The sequence below is a fragment of the Metopolophium dirhodum genome, chromosome 5, assembly GCF_019925205.1.
Source record: "Metopolophium dirhodum isolate CAU chromosome 5, ASM1992520v1, whole genome shotgun sequence".
Lineage (NCBI taxonomy): Eukaryota > Metazoa > Arthropoda > Insecta > Hemiptera > Aphididae > Metopolophium > Metopolophium dirhodum.
In genome coordinates, this window is record NC_083564.1 from 23,989,994 (window position 1) to 24,014,001 (window position 24,008).

Sequence of the window (24,008 nt, forward strand, 5' to 3'; positions counted from 1 at the left end):
GTATTGTGTTAAATTATCTATATCAGTGTAGTGGATACGATTTTTTTGCGGGGTTAAGAGATTTTTTGTAAACAAAAAAAAAATAATATTTTATTACAAAATGCAATACCTAAGTAAACCTACTGATTTTGGTTAATGATTAAAACAGACATGCCTAATTGAATGGGCCACAATATTCCAAAAAGTTACCTATTGGGCATTGTTACTCGTCCGTTGTTAAATATACCTACATATATATATATAATATTTTATAATAAAATTAATGTATTATTTCTATAGTCTACAACTGTCCCTGCGTATGCATACAATTTTTTCTACAAGCCGTTTTTTCGTCGTGAATAGAGTTTTTTGGAAGAGTGTGCGACCAAGTAACATCCCCTTCGGACTCCCTCCGCCCATCGCATTATAACTGCGACACTGACACCGAACATTGTAATTTATAATAATGTATTATAGAATTTGTGAATACGCATCACGCGTCTATCCGAGTCCACAACATCTGCTGCTACAGGAAATCCACTGGTCATAATAATGTAAGTCTATATTGTTGTGTAACTCGTAGTATATAGGTACATAATATATTATTATGGAGTCCGGACGTTTTGGTTATAGGTAAAACGACCGTATGCGATGTATTATGTTTTCCCGGTTTCATTCATATAAAACGTATAATTGATGATGGTATAAAAATATATTATTATATTATGCTATAATCTATTGGCATATGCTTATTAACATATTTTTTTGATGTGATGTAAATTTTGATTGTATGCGTTCGTACTTATATCGTGTTCTTTTAATATTGAATATATAATTATTATTGAGCCTATATTTTGTTTTCGTTGGGCTGCAATCCGCAACATACACACTGAAGCTAATATAAAAATTATACTAATTCATATAATAATGATCGTGTCGGTATATTCGGGTTAAATTAAATTAACATAGTTTCGTGATATTTTGGTTTTAAATAATCGCAGCAGATATATATAGGTGCCGTGTAATAATTTCAGAATTTCAGATCCATACTGAAGCTACAACAAATAGTCGTGGACTGTGATAAATCGTCTCAACAGCAATATATAATAAAAGGTATTATCAAAAACTGTATCCATAGGTACTACAAAACATTATGGTCCTACGAGTAGAGACTTTGTATGTCTTACAATATACAGGTATAAGTACAGTTTTACACTCTATCGCGGACGTCAAAACAAAGAGTTCTCAACAACATTGGCACGGAACAAACCCGCAGAAGGCTACATAATAATACGTAAGTAATAGTATATTTGAAATGTTGAAATAAAAAAAAAAAAACAATCATTATCGTGTTTGAAACCGTCCATATAGTTGATAAAATTCGAAAAAAAAACGATCAAAAAAAAAAAAAAAATAATAATAATAAAAATAACTTCGTACACACACACACAATAATATACACACGCAATGTCAGCGGCGTATGCCTATATACATATAATAATTGACCAGATGGTGGTTACGACAGAAAACTCGGAGAAACGTTGAAAAATGTCAAAGACGATGAGGTAAAAAAAAAAAAAAAAACCCGAAATGGGTATATACATATATACAACACTGCTCGTATATATAATAATATGATTCAATAGATATTATATTTTATATAGAATATGCGATACGCAACAATGTACTGTAACGACGACGGCCGCGCGACAGGAAGAGGTAAAAAAACGCGCACGCGCTGGCGCGTTTTTTTTTTTTTTCATCTTTTTTATTGAATCGTCGCCGCCGCCGCCGCCGGTCGCAGTCGATTTTCATTGATGCGACGACGACGGCGCGCGCGGCGTAAAAAGATCGGTCGGCGAGCGTCAGTGAATGGACACGGCGCGATTCGTGGCAGGGTTGGGGTAGGAGGGGGGGGCTGGTGTACACGGTTTTTATATCATTATATTGTTATTATTTTCATTCTCGTTTTTTTTTATTATTATCATTATTTTTATATTATTATTCCGTTTTGGACGGACACTGCGCGGGCGGGCCGGGGTGGGTAACCGCCAGAGGGAGGACGCGCTCCGGCAGGGGAAACCGTCTCGGACGAACGAGAGAGATCGCCACCGCACGGCCCGCGCGCGGCGACGTCGGAGACGCTGTAAGAGCGCTCGCGAGCGCGCGCGCGCAGCGGATCGCACGTGACATTCCATTCACGGAACGAACGGTCGGACAAGCGCGCGCCGCCGCCACCCGGGGGATCCATGCCGTGCGACCGGTTCCGTCTTCGCGCGGGGCGGCGAAGGGTTTCCGTGCGCGCGCTCGGAACTGGTTTTCCTCTGGTCTCGCGGCTTGCAGCACGACTCCGCCGAGTACGTTCCGTCCATTATACACACACAGCCGCCGCGGTACACATTATTATTATTATTGTTGTATTCCGTGAGCGCGCGCGCGCGCGTGTGTGCGGCGTTCGATGCGCGCCAAAAAAAATTATAACCGGAAACGCGACGTCACGGTCGGACACACCGCCTCACCTGTTTCCTCTGGCCGCGTGCGCGCTCGCGACGAGATGACGACGACGCGGCGACTCATCAATCACCTGTTGCCCGCCGCCGCGATTGACAACTCATAATATATAATAATACACTCTTGTGTACACACACACACACACACACACACACAAGTGTGCACCGGTTTAGTGTTTGCGTTTGCTCTCGCGCGGATAAATATAGTATGTAATACGAATCGGTCTGGATATCATCAGCGTATATTATTATGATCGCGAAATGTATATAGGTACGCGTTGCAGTGGGTACGGCGGGCTAATATATTTTTTTTAAGGTCAGGTCGCATTTATATCCTCGATAAAACGATAATCGCGATCAATATCGATGTGTAATATAATAAATATATCGTTTTAAATAATGAGTTGTGATCGAATGATCCGCCGCAGCAGGCCGCGCGATGTTGTGCAAAATAATATTATAATATACGGTGCACGTGTGTTCGCCGTAAAGAAAACTATTATTATTATTATTATTATTATTATTATTTGCATACGACAACGATACGAGGAAGTGCGCACCACCCCCGACCACAACACGTGGGGCCACCCGCCGGCGGTTGAATGCGCGACGACGATCGTGGGAGAATTTTTCTCTGCTTTTTTTCGCGGTAAACAATCGGAATAAAAACAACTACCGCGCGCCATTCAACGGGACGACGACGACGACGACAATGGCGCGCAGGAAGAAGAGGAACTCGCCGAATATATATATATATGTAAAAATACATATAATATTTTTACGTATATATATATATAATATAATAATATGTGCGCAGTGATTGTACACACACACACACACACACATACAAGCATGAATATGATATATGTGCAAGTATAATAATAATAATATGTATATGTATGCATATGGGGTCGGCCGCCACTGAATGTGCGCCGATTGTCCTTATCCGCCGGCTATATAGGCGCGCTGCAGCTGTCCGTCGGGGTTACTTGCGCGTGTACCTGTCCACACATAATCGCGCCCCGGCGAAGATCGCGGCAAGTGTACATATACATTGTATTATTATTATTATTATACATACATTGTACCAGCTATTATGCGCACCGTGCAGGTAACCTAGTTTAGTTCGTCGCGTCCTTTTTTTTTTTCTCAAAGTCGACGTGTATCACCTACGTATGTATACGCGCGTATACAGCTGGTACATAATAGGTACGGTGTACGAAGAACGCAACACGACAGACGTGGCTCGCCGCGGTATTTCGACCTAAATATTATAATAATATAATATAGTGGCGCCGCTCACCATCCCGGTCCAGATATAATATGTAACATTATAAAATATTCCCGTGCGTGCCGTACAATAATAGTGTATAGAGGAAGTGTACCGGTATACACACTATACCAAATCAGACTCTGCGGAATACGTTTCTCGTTCGGAAATCGACGAACGGGTGTGCAGCCCTCGGGCTGCAGTCTCGCGCGGGCCGTGCGGTTCGCGAAGCTTTCCGCGCCGATGCGCGTCGAGACTGTTCGAAATTCACAAACAATTATAATATGGTTTATGATGAACCAACATATATACATAAGATACACTGCAGCGAGCACAGGTAGCTGGTATATAGGCGACGGAGACTTCGACGAGTTTATTCCAACGGCGGGAGAGAACGTCGACCGCGCGCGCGCTAGGGAATGCAACGCGAAAAAAAGAGGAATGCCGTGAAATATTTTCGTGTAAAAAAATGTTGACGTATCCGATGTTTGGCAATGCGCCGCCCGGCATACCTACATAATTAATCGGTACAAATTTCGTTTTTTTTTTCCCCCCGTATACAATATATAATAATGTTAACTAGCGCGCGCGTTCGTCTATACATACACATAATAATAATAATATGAAGGGCTGTCGTCGTCGTCGTCGTCGTCGTGGTCGCTGAGAGAGACGGCGACCGGAATATACGCCCCCGTGTGCGGGAAATGACAGGTTTCAGACGCGATTTGGGCGCCACTCGATCGCACGTAAAGATATATATATATATATAATGTATAATATTATATACATGCGCACGGTCGCCGCCGCCGGTCGCCCGCCGCCGCCGCCGCGTAATCGAGGTCCGTCGCCACTGCGCACATATATCGCAGTCGCCTTGCACTCACTCGCCGTCGCCTGCCACTGACGCCGCGCCGTGCGGGGCACGTCCGCGTAATAATAATAACGTCGGATAACAGCGCTTGGCGCCGGTCGTGAACAGAGAAAAACGGCGTACCTACGTATATGCTACGTCTATGTATATAAGTATGTACCTGCACGTATATGCGACGTCTATGTATATAACTATGTACCTGCACGCATATACGACGTCTATGTATATAAGTATTAAAGTATGTACCTACGATGTATATACGATGTTACGATCATGATGTCTGTGCACACGCGTCGCCGCCGTCTCCGGGAACGCGTTTCGCCACGCTCGGCGCGCCGTCCGCCGCTGTGCGCGCGCCGCAATTCAACACGCGTCTATATTATTGCCGGAGACGGCGACCGGACGCGCCGGGACGAGCGAACGCAATTCGTTATCGGACGCACCTTAATGTGTCTACCCTATTATACGCTATTGAAATATGTTATTTATTATAATAGCTTATGTTATTATATTATGTACTCGTGTCCACCCTCTTTTACCCCTCCAACAGTTAAGACGAGACGTTTCTTTAATTTTTTTTTTTCGATCGACCACCGCCCTTGCACACGTTCAAATATATATCATGTAATACGCGCCTTGCTGTTCAGAACCTCGACCAGTGGTTTTCGACCGTTATAGAGGTTTTCATTAATTTTCGATTTCAATTTTGATTTCACCTGTACTTTGTTCGGAGAAACACGTATGCCCACAATCTACATGGCTACACGACTTTCGTGTTGATGAACACTTCCCAAAGTGGCCCTCCGAAAATATTATTACGATTGATGGCGATTCGTGACCTATACAGTCCACGAGTCTAGGTCCGTAGACTATTATATTCGGTGCATGTGACAAATATTATTATTGGGCACATATTAATATGTTGTAACAGTTGTATTGCACTGAATTACAGTTGAGATGAGGTACCACCTGCATACACAATTACGCGTACACGCGAACCAAATCAATTGTATACCGCAACTTATTCATATTATATTCGTTTTTGGTGAACATATTATAATATTATTGTGATTTAATGATCTATTTTTTACCTCTAATTTATTAATTTCAGTGTTCAATTGATTTTACTAATTGTATGCGTTTATTTTTTAAAATTAATTGTTTGTGCAGTCGTCAAGTGTAGGTACAGCTCTTAACTGTATAGGTTAGCTGTTAGCAGCTGAGACAGGAACCGGTAGTTACTTATTATAAATATTTAATAATATACTCTTGCAGAATATTTAGTGAATTTACATATTATACAAGTTTCACATTTCAAATGTCTACAAATAGCTCAGAAACAGCGAAAATATTTTGATCGTTTACAAATTATTTAAATTACAGTAACGTCTAGAATATGCTTGCATAAAGGTTTTGTAAAAATGTCAAGTCTCTATACGGTTATTCTTTTCTGAAGTTCAGAATCTGAACTACCTCAAAATCGATGTCTTGGTCAAAAACTGGTGTTGCATACGTCCTCGGTTACAGGTGTTTTTTATTAGCTATTCCCAAATATGGGAAAATGAATAACGAATTTCCTATCTTTGAACCCCAAATGAATAGGTGCCAATAGTAAGTGATAATATTATATTCTTCCCGATACCCCTCTCAAATCTCAAATATTGAAAATTTAGCTATATACCTACGCGTTTCTGCTCCAAAACGCGATGGTACAAAAATAAAATGACACACGCACATTTGGTATATTTTATTGTAAAATTATTTATACATTCCTCACTCCGATCATAGTCTAAAAAAAAACCCACGTCGATTTGAAATCAATATAATATACGCATTTCTTAGCTCCGCGCTCAGAATCTAAAATAAGTGAGTTTGTATGCAATATAGGAAGCGATGATAGTTTTTTCCTGTCTCGGCGAAGATTTTTTTAGCCACGTGCAGTGTATATATCATAATATACATATTATACATGCATCTATATATTCTATATATTCATCAGAACCGGATCGACTGCATATATATATATATATGCTATATATAAACCACGGCCGACCATTGCGTATATATTTTATTCTATATAATTTTTATTTATACTTCTTTCCGTTCGATATTCGTTGATAAACGTAAAATTATTTGCCCGTCTCGTTTTGACCTATATGTACAATAATATGTACATAAATAATAAATCATTATAAGTTGTATAATAATGTACACATAGGTATTATAATAATTGTTATATGCAATACGCATACAATGTTAAAACTGCAGTACGTCGATTTTACGACGATGGTGCCGTTTCCTCGAGAGCGTAGTACACCGTATGTCCAGCTTGCACATTTATTGTAATTTATTTATTCCATGATAACGGATCCATGATACATCTGAGTATCTGACCATATCACGATCTCATAATTTGCGTCTTGTCGCATAAACTATACGCAGGTACACACATTTATGTATAACATACAATATATACATATTATATATTATACGATATACGGGGTGATTAGTCAAATATCTGCGCATCTTCTCTAATGATAACATTTTAAAATATACGTGAAAAGTGAAAACCATATTTTCAAGTAAGTTACCTACTAAGATGTTTTACCCTGTCTTTAGATACATTTATTTTTGTTTCAACGAGAATAATTTTGTTGTACATTTGTATGCAGAAAATGAGTTTTTGAATTATTAAACTTTATGTGCTAATAGGAAAATATTATTGATCCTTATAACGGTCTTAAATCAAATATAATATTATAAGATACATATTTTAGTATAGTACTTAATATACAAGAAATTTTTTATACAAACTATACAATTTTAATAATTTCATTATTATTCATTATTATAACTTTTAAATCATCCATTCGTTTTAGCCATATAGCCCATAGGTATCTACGTCCAGATTTCTACTTATTACCATTATTATTTAAAGTATAATCATTCCGAAACTGTATACCTACGTCTTGTTTGATGTTCGATTTATATCCATTGGGATTTTCAAAAAAAATCTTGCTTACGATTCACAGTAAAAACAGGTGGTTTTCAATTGAAAAAAAGTTTGTATCTACTATCAACACAGGACACTTCTTGTCGCTTGAGGTTTGAATGGTATAAAAAAAATAATATGGTGTGCATACCTCGCGTACCTACCTATACGCCTTGCATATTATTAGAAATTTTATGAATATTTAGGTACTCACCTACACTTGTCACTTGTGTATCGCACACAATATTATATTTATCATTTTACTATATCATCAATCTTTATTATTAATATACATTTTACACATAGGTCGTCCGTCCATTATATATCACTTGAAAACATAATATATTACAATAATTATCGTCAAATCTACATAATATCAAGAATTTCAACGAACTTTACACTTTTTTTTAGAGAGAGAGACTATATATATATATATATATGTAAATATAAGAATTCATTACATAGTTAAACACGTATATATACAATTCATGATACCTATATGTACAATATACAGAACGGTTTTTACTGCAGAACTTGTATGCAACTATAATTCCAGACTTCCGTACCCTTTTACGAGACCTCTTCATATCATTATATACTTTATACATTTTATATGCGGGTCGATTATATATTCGCAGGCCACAACAGTGCGGGTGGTGCACCATTCACAGCTCATGAGTAGTGTGTATAGGTAAGCTAAATGTAATAGGTATAAATTAAGGTATAATAATATAAGCTATAATATTATGTATATATAATGGGTGACTGTTATAGTACGAAATAGGTGGACTGCAGATAGCCAGATAGACCATGTATATTATTATGTATTCTAATATTCTATTTTGAACAATATTATCATTCGAGAGAAGTTTAAATTTCTTTTTTTTTAGGCTCGAAGAGTCAGGGGAATCGAAGTTCATTGCAAGAAATTATTAATTGATACTTGACTAAAATTAATTAATTGTTTGACCAAAAGCTGATTAATATGACTAATTTACATACTGAGGTGTGGGGGTGGGGGCAATACTGTCCTCGCTCACTCAACGGTTGCACGAGGAACGCGTCGTCGTTTTATCAATCAAAATCAATTAGACGATCATATTATGCAAAACGAACGACAATATTTTTTTTTCGTTAGCAATGTGTGTCACGCACGACGTGTTATTGTTTATTATATTACGGATTATCAGCTGCATAATAATATGTACTACCGAGTACCTACCTACTGTTTATCACGTTGAGAAATTGTAATAATTACACTATGAATTATAGTAATCAATTATTTTTTTACGAAACTCGTCACATCGCCAGCCGCCCCCCCCCTCCCCCGGTCATAAACAACGGCGGGGTTTTTAGCTATATACGTCAACCAGTGCGAGAGTCGGGAAAAAATTCATACGGTCGTACTCGTACACATAATATATTATGCACATCGACAATGTCGTTTGTTTGATGTCCCATTCGTTTACGACGCGTAAAAAAAGCCAACAATGTTTGCCACCCCGTCACTGCAGCACCTAGTGTAACTGCAGTTGCAGTTAACGTTGCAGTTGCAGTTAACGTTGCAGTTGCAGTACGCGATAACGCCTCGTCGACAGCAGACAGTGCGTCGCCCGTTGTACCTTATATAGACCATATTATTATGTTGTAATAGGTATAGGTACCCATCAAATACGCGCCATCAAATTATACGGCATTTCTCTCGGTTCGAAGAAAAATCGTCAAATGCCCTTGCTCAAGGACACGTCCGCGGTGAATAGACACATAATGGGTTTTTATTTATTATTGTTTTTCGTTGCACGGACGCTGCACGTTGAGGAGGACACAAAGAGGAGAAGGGCCTGTAATGCTGTACGTATATACACATAATTATTATAACCCGCAACAAAGGACCGTTGGTGAATGTTTATGACTACGATGAGTATATTATATTATATGTATATTATATGTGCGTGCGTATGTATGTATCGTGTACATTATATACATAAGTATTGTACATAAATATCTGAGTTTGTGTGTGCGCGCGCGAGCGAGTGCGTTTGTGTGCGCGTGTATATATAATTCGCTTTGTTTTAGGGTGCCAAGGAATGAAAAAGGAGGGAAAAACAACAGTATTATCGAACACGTTGCATTCCAATGGTCTGGCGTGTTCCTTTTGTGCGAGAAGATAATCACACGATCCTCCGTCATATATATATATATATATATATGTATATATGTATGTATATAGTCTTGCCCCCCCGAGGTGAGGGGGCACGGACACGTTGTTATTCAAATCTACTCGTAAATCAATATCACTCCCTCTATATATAGGTACATAATATATATTTTATACCTATATATACATCTATGCATACGACCGTCGGCCAAATAAAAAAAGAAAAAGTATTTGAAATTAACTATTATATTATTCTTCGTTTATTCTTCGTCTTCTTTAGACTGCAGCTATACAGTGATAATAAAAATATATATACTTTTTATTATTATTATTATTATTATTATTATTGTGATCCGGACGCGCTTGCGTATTATATTATTATCCATATACATATATGTAAGTATTTTTATGTTAGGTGCGTGTGTGTGTGTGTGTGTGTGTGTATATAGTACGTATATTATATATTACTCCAGATTCGCGCACCTGTTGATTTACCTCGAGAAGAACGTTAAAAATCATTACACACAGAAGCGATCGTATTGGCTGGGCACTATAAAACGTCGAGACGGTACCGTATAGTCACACTGCAGTATAATATAATATATATATATTATGTGTATACGGCAGTATACATATACTACACAGTATTCGAAAAATGTTAATGAAAAAAAAGTATATACCTCTACATAATATCGTATATACCTTAATTATTATATAGTGATGAGTCTGGAAAAAAAAACACAATCCAAAGTTAACCGCATACACACGACTGATGATGGAATGTAAGGTTGGACATTTCGTTTGATTATATTGTATTTCGTAGCTTGTGGTTATGAGGTATATGTACACGTTGGTATTTATTTCGAATTGCTAGATGAACAAAACCAGTTCAAAATAGAGAACTTGATTTTGACGAGAGGAGAAATATCTCAAACATCTAAATAGTACCTATATATTATAGCCAAAGTAAAATACTGTTTTATACTCATTAACGCTTCATCGAAACGTTTTCCACATTTGTTTAGTTTAACGTTTGAAAATGTTATTAGCATAAATGTAATGTTCGAATTTCAGCCCAGCCGTATAATATAAAATAAAACTTTAAACAACAACGTATATATAATTGAATATAATTTCTTTTCGTAGTGCCTACTGCCTATAATCTATATATATATATATATATATATATGCGTACGGCATACCTATGCATATATTATGCTAACGTTTTACGTTTATATGTATTTCATAATATCATTGAAATTTTAAATGATTGTCGTTTTATTTCAGCTTACATGTATACACACCACCTATAGTTATATATTATTACGGACTTTAGAGCCAACGTATAAATCTTCTTACACGCAAATGTTTGTTTGAAAATAATTAGCAACACGCATAATATAATATAGTGTTATTATTTTTCGTAATAATCAATAGTTCTGCGCCCAATAAACAAGCATGATAATATTATCACGAGATATGTGGACGAGATGCAGCTCCGCCGTTCGCGATCAAAAGCTTTAGAAATATATTATATTTATATAAATATTAGCTATTGCATTCATATAATAATATGTATTATAATATATAGCTGGTACACGCATATGCATATAAAAAGAACTCGTTTGCATTCATGCGACATGAAAACGTTTTTTTTTTTTTTTTTTTCTGTTAAACGAGCGATGAAAAAAGTCACCAACAAAAGCGAGCAATTGGTTCTGATAATCGCACATGACAAATGGGAAAAACGGTGGTTCGGACGTCAAAATTCCGAGATATAGAAGGATACGGAGACACGGAGGACGGTCGTATTAGTAGCGGACATGCATGTATACACACACATGCGACGCTATAAGAATCCCCAGGGGCGTGGGTGCGGTATATATATCGTGTGTATATATATATATAAGACGTAAGTATGGTATGTATAATGTACGACATGCGCGCCATAAATATATTATATATATAGTATAATACCATTATATTTCTGTCCGGCTGACCTTTCCGCCGAAAAGGACATTTATCCTTTTGTGTAATGGATCCCCCCCGTACCGGAAGCGCGGATCAAAAACGCAGTCGCCAACTGCACACACACACACACGCATGCGTACATAATATACAAACACACATAATATAATATAATGCACACACACACACACATATATATATATATATAATATAATATATATATATTATAATAAATAAATGTGTACAACACGACCATGGCTCGTCCTTATACACAAAAAACCCATTGACCCTATCCGCAGGACCGGATGTTCCTTATCGCGCACGCCTATCCTAGAACCGCATTCCTTACGACGACGACGACGACGCCGTGCCGGACGAAATGTATGTGCGCCCATCGGACGAACACAACGGGGAAAAAAAACTTATTACATTTTTCGTTTTCTTTTTCTTCTTCTTCTTATTATTTTTTTTTTTTTTATAATATTGTTATTATTATTATTATTATTATTATTTAACGATATTTTTTCGTCTGCTTCCGTTCTACCAGATTTGGCCGGTAAATTAACCGGAACGGGGTTTTTCTTTCTCCCGATAAAATGGGAAACTATATATACGTATAAATAATATATAATATAATATGTATACGACGCAATGTATATAATATCATCGTCTTGCAGTATATAGGTACCTGCAGTACACACACTGCCGTAGATCCGACGGGGCTGTATATACCTACGTGTGTATATATATATATGATATTATTAATATATTACAACGGGAGCTAAGCTTTGTACGTACAATACAACAGGTTATAAATGTCGAATAAAAAGTGACCGCACCGAGTCGACGCGAAAAAAAAACACACACACACTGCACCGTGGCACCGATCCCGTGTAAGCGGCATACAGAACATATAATATATGATTTCCGTGTTCTCTATACATAACGCGATATCACAAAGAATTTATTGTCATTATTTCTTATATACGTATATTTTTTTTTGTCGGTTTTTTACACCCCCTCGGACGAACACCAGTAGCTCTATACGCGCACCGCATTATTATAGGACAGACGCGCGATGATACGGCGGCGCCCGTACCGCATCCCCGTCGTCGTCCCTCGGAATAATAATAATAATAATAATAATCATTGCGGCGCACAGTAGCCTCTGCGGTGGCGACGGACGGACGGCAAGGCGGGTGGGTTCGTGTCGCGTACCGAATGCATAATAAGAGTATAGTACAATAATGATATAATATTAATAATAGTAATGTACGCGTATAGAGGTATACGTACGTATATTACGCCGCCGCCGCCGCGCGTTATAAGAGACCCGAGAGAAAATAATTCGTTTACCACTCGGACAGGAAGTGCGCGGACATATATATGTGTATTATATTTAATGCGCGCCGACGAAATCGGAACAAACAAAAAAAAAAAAAAAAATTTACCTGTCGAATTCACACCACCAGGAAGTTTACACTAGATATATACTATAATACACTATACACGGCGGCACAGGTAACCGAAACATTGTGTAACTCGGCGGCCGTTATTAGTATCGTACGTGTAAAATAATATATATATTTTATTATACGCGTCCGCGTGTCGACTGTAATTGTCGCCATATAGGTGTAAAATTTCGTCTGGTCGATGACACGGCGAAAATAATAAATGCCGCACATCGACAGTATTGCAATTATTTATTTATTGATAACGCGGCACACGCACAGGTGGTCAGTGCAATAATAATATAATATGATTGTTGTTGTTATTATTATAATGGTATTATCATCATCGTGCGCGAGTGTCGCCGACGAAGAGCGATGTAAAAGTCGGACGACGGGGTGAAAATCTATTATAATTACAAGTGTGTGTGTGTGTAATTTATTGTACTGTTACAATAATATTATACCGTTTTATCATATTTTATTATAGATTATATTATAGTGTTGTTATTATTATTATTATTATGTGAGTGTATTATATAAGTACATATTTGCAAAGTTTTTCAAGGAAATTCCACGCTAATGCCTTTCAGACGTATATAACACGGATAGGTACAGCAACGAGTATACCCGCCGCGGTGTATTTATACATTATATTTAGATGTGAAAGTTGATGTGTTCGAATTCCGCATGCGATTCTGTTGGAAATTTATAACTGCAGCAGATGATGCACAATATACGATATACATAATAATATATCCCATACCGTATGGGTATACATTCGCGGTGACTTGAGTATAGTACCTAGGTACCTATATGCAATTTAATGTGCGTTAAACAATAATTATTATTCGTATGTACCCGTGTGAAATATAATAGTATTAAGACTATGCTTATTATTTTTAAATCGTCTGAAATGAAAATTGTATCAGTTATAAGTATATTTCTTTTTTCTAATACTCATCGTTAAAAAATCATCAGTACTTCAGTAGACAGTATTTAAACGGGTGTGTTGTACGCGGGCAAACAAAAAATCATTTGAGAACACTCTTTTCGTATCAAAATATTCGTTTATGTATAGGTAAGTGTATAATAATACAATTTTCACTCTTTGAAATTTCTCATTTGATAATTGTATTAGACTAGAGTATTATAATGATCGTTAAGTGCTCTCCAATCATTAACGACTCGATACAACTTAATCATATAGTGTTTTCTAAACATAATGATCTATACACAAATACATGTGTCTAAGAAAACAAATTAGGCACACAAAATAAACATGGTAAATGAGTTTATATAAGTACAAGAACTCGAAGTGCATGTTTTAGAAATAAATATCAATCATAATGTATAATTTAATAGTTAAGGTATACGTTGTTTTAGTTATACTAAAGTGCATCTTTATTAGTTCTTACCCATAAGATATTATAGGTAAGAAGTTAGATCTAAGAATGCGATGTATGTAGTTTTTTTTTACCGTGTTCATAAAAAAAAATGTAACGATTTTATTCATACTGTGACGCCGAACGCTATACAATACACATTACAGTTATTATTTATTATGATATAAAGATTGTTGTTATATGTCTCTAGATGATTATTTTAATAAAAAAAAAGAGTCAGAATTACCCAATCGGAAACTATTTATATGGACGAGAAATCACATTTACATTAATTTCAATACTATAAAACGTCTTTCGTAGTTATGTTAGAATATTTTTATGTATTTATTATAATTTAAAATGAGACATTAAGCACCCGTAAACGCGGTCTTTATAGTTCAGATAGATTTATACATAAGTGACAGCAGGCCGAACGATCACTGAAACACAGTATGATAATATAATAGGGTCGTATCGTCCATAATATAGAGTACGATAAACACATACCTATAATATGGTCGGTTTATTAATGAAAACGCGAATGCGTTTTGAATAATTCAAAATGTACCTCGTGTAAGTACCTATATAATATATCTTTAGGTATAATTTTTAAACGTATGGTAAAAAACGCACGAATTACGTCCGAAAAAGGTTTAAAAGAGTTACAGTGAGCGGGTGAAAAATTAGTCATTTGTTTTTACCAATCGCCTAATATTAAATATTAACGACGATTTGTACGTCGATTGTAGAATGTATACACCGCGTTACAGGCCATAATTATGCACTATTATGATATATTATTATGACCATTGACGTCTGCAGTAACGACGCGACGAGATTGCGAACAAGGGACGATTGTATTATATTATTACACGAGACGCCTTATCAACGGTAATTCAATTACGTTTGTACGAATTAAAAAATATAAAAAAAATTCCATCTCACTTTATACGCCCGTCGTCGTCGTTCATTAATGTCTCTTCTAATGGCGGGGCAGCGATCACGGAGTCACGACCAAATAATATTATAGCGACGGGCCGACGACGACGATGCGTATTATAGTGCAACGGTCAAGTTCTATACATAGCTAAATGACGCGTACATATTGTGGAACGTTTGTTTTAAAAACGATTTTCATAATTGATCGCTGCAGCAGCAGCAGCAGTTTGAAGTCACGTGGCAGTGTGCGTATTACTGCTATTAAAATACGATTAGGTTTAGGCATACCTAAATCGTACACCGAAAGTCCCCCGACGAACTACACGTCTACGCGTCCACCCACCCACGCACGCCTATCGTCGCCATAGTTCTATCACACGCCTATCGTCGTTGATATTCCGTCGCGTAATATACGTAGCGCTTCCTTGCGCAGACCGAAGTCTGTCGACGACTTAAAGTTTTCGTCAAGTAATCATGATAATATATTATAGATGTTATTGTTGTGTGCATAACGGGTCGGCGAGCGATCGGCCAACATGTTTTGCTCTACATTCGCGTACAACATATAAACGTGTTATATTATTCGCCCAACAAATATGATTTAGGTTCACCGAACGGTAAAAACAATATTATTATATTCCGCTCACACCCTCGTCGTAATCGATCCATATAACAATACATCAGTGATACGATATAATACTATATACAGCGCATATGCGTATAACTACATTTTTAGTGTGCCTATATACTCACTTTTGAATCACTAAAATTATCGATACCTGTACGCCGTTCTATGCTTCTAACCTATTCACGACGACACTTATATACATATATAATAATTTAATGCACCTATATAATGTGTACGTGGATATTATAATATACTCGCGTGTTGGACATTCGAGAGCAATACCCTACGACCCATCATCGTCGACGGATCGTCGGGGGGAGGGTAAATTCTGAAAAGGTATTATATTATTATTACAAAGTATAATGTGTGTGTGTAGGTACGTCGTATAGGCCAACGGCCGCTTAATTCGTATAGCGTCTCCACACGTCAAATTATACATTTAATATATATTGTAGATTTCATATATATATATATATATATATATATATATACGCGCACGAGTTCTTCGACAGTCGGCACACACAAATATATTAATATATATATGTTATGTGTGTATTATATAATAACCATCGGGTACGCATTGTAATGTAGGTGTATAAATGTGTATGCCTGCATGCAGTATATACCTGAAGTAACCGCTATTCAAATAAGATGTAGGATACAACGTACGATCGATTATAATAATATATAGGTGTCTAATTTTTTGTAATCTGCAGTATTTGTTTAAATCGGAAAAAAAAAACACATTAGATTGTACTAAAATACCTATTGATTTGCTGTGTGGGAAGTGAAGAGATTGTAAATACAGTTTAGTATGCGCGTTCCAATTGAAATAATATAAACATGATATTATTATTGTCATGTTATATATTATTACACTCAATTGGTTTGCACTACAAACTTCAGTGAAACGAGTGGGGAGGGGGTAGTGAAAAAAATAAAAAATAATATCGTTTTGAAATGTACGCTATTTTGTTTTTGGCCGAATAAATTATTTTCGTTATTTACTATGTATAGATCGGAGCCGGAACCGCGGGCGGAGGTACAGGTATATAAGACGCGTCGGAGAATACATACACGAACGGCGTATAGGTACGCGCGCGTCGAGCCGCCGCCGCCGCCGGGAAATGTAACAACAATATTCCGGCGAAATTTGCATTCGTTATCCGAGGAGGAGGTCCCCGGGGGAACCCTCGCCGAGACCATGCGATGATAATAATTATAATAATTTTAATAATATATTATATTGTGTTAATGTTATATACCTATATTATAATATTATCTTGTGCACACAAACGCGTGCGTATACGCTGACACACTCACACACACTCACACACAAACACGCGATCCGGTCAAACCAGCTTCCTATTCAAACTGCCTACCACCAATCTGGTTTACATCGTGTATATATATATATTGTCCATAGATACGCACAATAATAATAATAATAATAATAATAATAGAAAGAAAAAACACACACACACACACACACACATGAAGTACGTATCTGTCTATACAATCTCTGCTCTGGCTGTTTGTGCGCGTATATATATTATATATATATGGTGGCGCCTGTCCGCGACAAAGTTATAAAGGCGCCTAGTTGGCCGCGGGTCTTAGCACGAACGCACACAAAAACACACTGCACTGCTGCACGATCGTTATATTACTATGGCGCGCTACTGTACCAGTGGGGCTTAAAATATTATTATCATCATCATCGTATACGAGACGACTTGTATTGTAATAATAATAATAATATAATTTACTCGATAATATTATGACTGTACCGTTGTAACGATATCGATATTATGCGATCTGAACATTTTCGTCCGTAATAATATAATACGACATGGGAGGTAAAAAGTGTGAAAAAAATTCAAAAAATATATTCACCCCTGTCTGATAGATGACTCTGATCGCGGACGCCTCGTGCCTGAATCTCCTGGGCTGTGGTGGTTGTTGTTGTTGTTGTTGTTGTTGCTGCTGCGGCGGTTGTTGGTCAACCAAGGCGGGTGGCCCGGTCGTCGGCCGCCGGTCGTCGTGGTTGCCCTCGCTGCCGTTGTTGTTGTTGCTGTGATCGATGTTGTTGCTGTTGCTGTTGTTGTTGTTGTTGTTGTTGACGTTGAAAGTCGTCAACTCCACAAACTCCGGCGCCTCTGCCGTCGCCGCCACTGCAGCCGCAGCCAACGTCAACGCAGCCGCCACGTAAAACATCACCGTTAACGCGCGCGGTCCGACCATCACGCATCACCGGCCCCCAAAAAAGATTTTCACGCGAACTCTGACGACCGTCGGTGAAGAAAAACACTTGTCGTGCTCGCGTGTTTCGTATATTATATTGTATACGACGTGTATGCGGTGTATATAATATTATTGTTACGGTTTTTTTCCCTCAAACCGTTTGCGTACCTATTTCGAACGCGACGACAGATGAGTCTGCGTGTATAGTTTGATATTTTGATCCGATTGAACCGAGTAGGTAAAACGCGCGAAAAAAAATACGCACGCTCGAAAAAAAAAAATCACAGATTTATTATGTATTAATTATCGCGTGTCAATTAAATCGCGATAATAACGCACTATTGAGACGAGATATCACGTAAAAATGAATTATAACGAATAAAAAATTATTATAATATCTGTTCGTGTGCGTAGAAAAGATCGACGACGCGGAGCGGCTGACTCGTATTCGTGTGCGTGTGCGTACGACACCAAAACGCGTGTGTGACCGTTGACGATCGCGGTCGATGTGTCTGTGTGTGTATCGTCGTCGTCGTCGTCTGCCGCTGCTGCTGCAGTTGCCGCGCGCGTTTTCCCCATTCAAGAAACCGAAGCGCTCGCGAGCGCGTGTAGCGGCGCGCGCGCGCGCTAGAACCCGCGCGTATGTGTGCGCGAGTGTGCGTGCGTGAACGTGAGTGTGTGTACGTGTGTGTTTACGTGTGTGCGTGGATGTGTGCGGAGTGGAGAGGCCTTCGACACGCACGCACCGCCGCCCGCCGATCCGGATGGTGTATAGTAGTAGGGATGTTTTTATGAATGAACGGGCCGCTGCGGCCGGACGGACGGACGCGTGGTGCGGCGGCGGTGGGGCGGTGCGCTCTGCTGGTGCTGCGCGGGCGGGGGGGAAGACGGTGCGCGAGCGGGGTCGAGTGACGGGTGAATGAGGCGGTGGCGGCGGCCGACGACGACGACGACGACGACTACAGCTACGATTGGAGGGCGGGTGAACGGCGCGCGGGTCGGTTGACGGCGCGCACCTGGTCCTCGAGTCCAGACTCCGACCACATCCTGCCCGGTCCACTAATTACCGGCGAGGTCGCACTGTTCGCCCGCCGCCGCTCCTCGCGCGCGGCATTCGTCGATGCTGCGGCGGCGGAGGAGCGGGTAGCAGGAGCACCGAGCTGCAGAAGCAACAGCACCGCGGCAGCAAGAGGTGGCGGCGGTGTGTTTTATATACAGGTGCGGCGGTCCACCTTCGTCGTTGACCGCCGGCAACCGCACGCCTAAACCGAAACGGAACTCCGGTTACTACGCATAAAATCCATTACTTGCGAGATTATACAACATTAGGTCGTCGTCTTCGTTGTTGTTGTTGTTGTTGTTGTTTTATTATTTTTTCCTCTCATCCTCGTCGTCGCCTTCTCGTTTTACGCCCCTTCCCAAACATGCACCACCGCCGCGGCAGTGACATGTACGCTTGGAAATATATAATATTCTACGATGTATAATATATTATTTGTGGCCAGGATTTCTCCGCTGCCTACCAAAACCTACCGCACGACACACCCCGTCCCACCACGGTGCAGTCTGCAGTCCGGATCGGTGCAGCCCAATTCACCCGGTCGCCGGTCGGCCGTCCTGCAGTACCGTATTAAATGTATAATATGTAATGCAACATGTACAGAAATGAAACACGACACCCGAGTGTGACCGAAATGAAATTATATGCTGTCGCCGAGTGCGCGCACACACGCACACACGCGCGCTCGCACTCACCGCAATATCCATGACTTTGTCGTCTCCCCGAGACGTGTATTTAGTTCGCGCGGTATAGGTTTCGATGTCGTTGTTATTATTTCTCCACGCCGGGCAAGGCACGGTGCACACACACACACACACGCACACACTCACGCGCGCGCACACGCACCGTATAATGTCTCTCGACTCCGACACGCACCGACGGCGATGCCGACGACCTGTTGGACGTCGACGTGATTTGTGTATGTGTGTAGAAGGATTATGTCGTTCCCCGGAATCGACACCTATCTTTTCGAACGCCTATTTATTATTATTATTATTATTGGTGGGTTGTAATAAAATATCTGTATAATATACGAAAACATCGGGCTGCAACGATTGAACGAAAGACTGGTTTGAAACGATTGGTCATTGATATCATCTCGAAAATAGACTGATGGTTATATCGTACTATAAGAGCGTGCGTTGTATAAAAGCGGCCCATGCTCGATCTATATAGGTATTGACAAAATTATTGACCGCGTATCTGTTACATCGAAAGTACTTCAATATAGTAAGTATTTCCAATACTTGTATAAATAGTAAGGAATTACATTCAACCGTTGTAATTTAATATTAGTTGTACCTAAGTATTCTAATTGTATTTAGTTCTTGTCCGATTTTCTTATTTATAATTAAATTGTTTATATTATGTTATATAACCCTCTGCCACCACCACAAGCATGTGCTTAAAGGTGGTAGATATTTTTTTTTGTTTAAAAAAAAATTATAATATTGAAAATATTTAAAATATTGAAAAAATCAAAACCGTTTTGACGATATTTGACGGATTTTTATTGATAACAATAATATTAATCGCCTATGGGTCTCTTAAGGCCGCGGGGAACTATATAGGAAAGGAGACGAAATGACGTGCACTGATTACAACACTAGCCGCGGGCAAAAGACGAAATTAAAATTTGCCATGGAAAGGCCGCAACCAGAGTAGATAAGGAGGACTTGACTGGAGGACTATAGCGGACAGTCACGAGGTTGTTGTCCACAACGCAGAAACGCTGGGCCAGCTGCAAGTATAATAATATAATAATATACATAGCACTGGACTCTATTCCAATCTTATTCGTATCGTTAACCGTATAGTTTGAGCAAACCAGAGAAACCTCAAACAATTTGTTTGTAAAAAATTTTGTTTAGCCCATACGGTTCAACATACCAAACGGTCAGGAGGGATATTGCATTTTGTTGTAGCGGTTGATAAATATATTTGCGAAAGAAATGTGTTCTTCGCACAGGTAGTTTATCCTATAATTTTGTTTTTCTCATCATAATCATAACAACTCATGACATGCATAAATCCGTTATTGACATATTATTGACAGTTTATGATAATGGTAAATAGAACTATACATAAGTTACAATTTATTCACAAATCCTCAATGAACTTTGGAAACAAATTGGAACAACGAGATTATTATATTATAATTATCTTTTTTTTTAACGTTTTGCTTCTTGTGTTTTAAATTGTCGGCTAAATGCTTTGTACGATACTTGCACTGCGATGCACCGATATACATATTATTATCTTTTTTTCAGTTTATTATTGCAGACGTCCAGAATATGGTTTTATTACCTATACTTTCTATATATTATTCAGTCATTACTTCATCAGTATCATGAGTTTTGGTTAGAAATTTGTCTTTAAGCTTGAGCACCGCATATTACAACCCTTAACACACAATCAACAATAATTATAGTGAAGTGTATAGTACTTAAGGATAGGATTTCTATTAGTCATCTATATAGTCCTCCAAGGCCGTATCTGGGGGGGGGGGGTTTGGGGGTTCAAACCCCCCCCCCGAAATTGTTCGCGTTATTTTATGTCGTAATAAAATAACTATTTCAGTCTAGAATAATCGATAAACATTGATACGTGCATATACGAATGACAGCTATGGTCTACGTTATAAACTTAAAAATAACAATTTGTACCAGATAAATTCACTTCGGGTATATCAGCCGGATTTCTTGATAATATTATAGGTACATACGTTTAATGACATTTTTGAACAATCTGAACTTCTTTTAAAATCTATTGACGGAGAAGAAAATATTAGAATTCCCAGAATAGTAGCTCGTCAACAAAATCGTGTGAATATTGTTACTAATTGTCCGAAAACATATTTTCGTATAGCTATTGCAATACCATTTTTTGATGATTTTATAAGACAATTAAAAGAACGCTTCACTAACCATAAAAAAATAATATCTTCGCTGTGCTTTTTACTTCCCAATAAATGTACTAATTCCGAATTAGAAGCAAGTGATTTCGAATTATACTCAGAGTTTTTAGATTTGGATGCACTTTCGAACGAGTTAAGACTTTGGAAAAGAAAATGGTGTGATAAACCAATATTAGAACGATCTCCTGAAATACTTGAAGCATATTCAAATTGTAACAAAAATTTTTTCCCAAATATTTCATTTTTATTAAAAGTTTTGGCAACTTTACCAGTAACTACGGCGACACCGGAAAGAACTTTTTCGACGCTGAAAAGAATAAAAAATTACCTAAGGAATGCAACTGGAGAAGACCGATTGACTGGCCTAGCATTACTCAGTGTACATAGGAATATCGTTGTAGATCCAGAAGAAGTAATCAATCGTTTTTCAAATGAAAAACAAAGAAATATAGAGTTTGTCATATAAAATATAAACCATTTTTCAAACTAAATGTATAGAATTAAGTTAAATAATCTAATTAATATTAAGTCTAAAAATGTTTTAATGTGAATTTCATTAATAAATACTATTTATAATTCTACAATATTATGAATTTTTAACCATATTTAATTACCTACACAATATTATAATACAATTAGAACACACATTTTTGGATTAAAACCCCCCCCCGAAATTAATTTCCAGTTACGGCCTTGTAGTCCTCCAAATTGACTGGTTGTCAGCTATAATATAATCCCACGATTCGGTTCATTCTCAATTAATGGAATCATATTTTGTTTGCATATATTTTGATCAATAATATTTAGTTATGAAGAACTTTTTAGGAATACCAATTCAAATCGCGTTTATTTATTGAAGTCCCGAAGTTATTGTTTTTGTATGCACGTCGACTGACGATGTCGATATAGTTGTCCGTTTAGTTGTAATAAGTTCGGTTGATTTCTTATGTTAAAGTTATTTGATTATATTTGATTTAATTCAAAAAAAACATTTTCTTTAAACCCTATAATAATAATATACGAGACGCTTTTCCGTTCTTTTTCGATTAGCTGTGTTCGAGGTAGGTACTCGCCGTGCTTATATAGTCGTATAGCCGACAGTCGTATATACATATTATATTGTTGTAACTTGTAATAGATATGACAATACAATACAATACCTAATGAATGCAATATACATATTATCGCACTGGGCACGCAGCGCACGGGCCGAAATAAACGAAACTTTTTCGAGGATTTATCATCGCAATAGATAGATCCCCCCCCCCTATAGTTTGATCATGTGATAATAATTATTACGGTCTCCGCATACCGAGGCCCGTCATATTATCAAATTCGTCATGACGCGTAAACGTGAAATACAATATTATATAATATTTTAATGTACATATTTAGACGGTGCACGCCGGTAGAAAACCGTTTCAAATGTCTGCAAATCATATCATTCTATTTTGTACGCACATCATATAGCTGCGGTACCTAAATCTATATCATTCGGCGCGGTATCGGTCGTCAATGCAATAATATTATAATAATTATTACGCGCATATGATTTTCATTACATATACATATAACCATATAAATACATTATTTACTATAGTCGTATCGACCTGCATACCGGCTTGATTAATTGCGTTTG

The 24,008-nt window shown here is 37.9% G+C and overlaps 1 protein-coding gene across 1 annotated transcript in view; it reads right to left on the reverse strand.

Moving 5' to 3' along the window:
• Positions 1-18,953, reverse strand: part of LOC132944852 (protein giant-lens) — a 30,615-nt gene extending 11,662 nt beyond the window's left edge. Inside the window, exon 1 of the mRNA XM_061014375.1 lies at positions 18,045-18,953. Coding sequence (XP_060870358.1) covers positions 18,045-18,392 — 348 coding nt within the window. The 5' untranslated portion in view covers positions 18,393-18,953. The remainder of the gene's footprint in view (positions 1-18,044) is intronic.
• Positions 18,954-24,008: the final 5,055 nt, after the last annotated feature.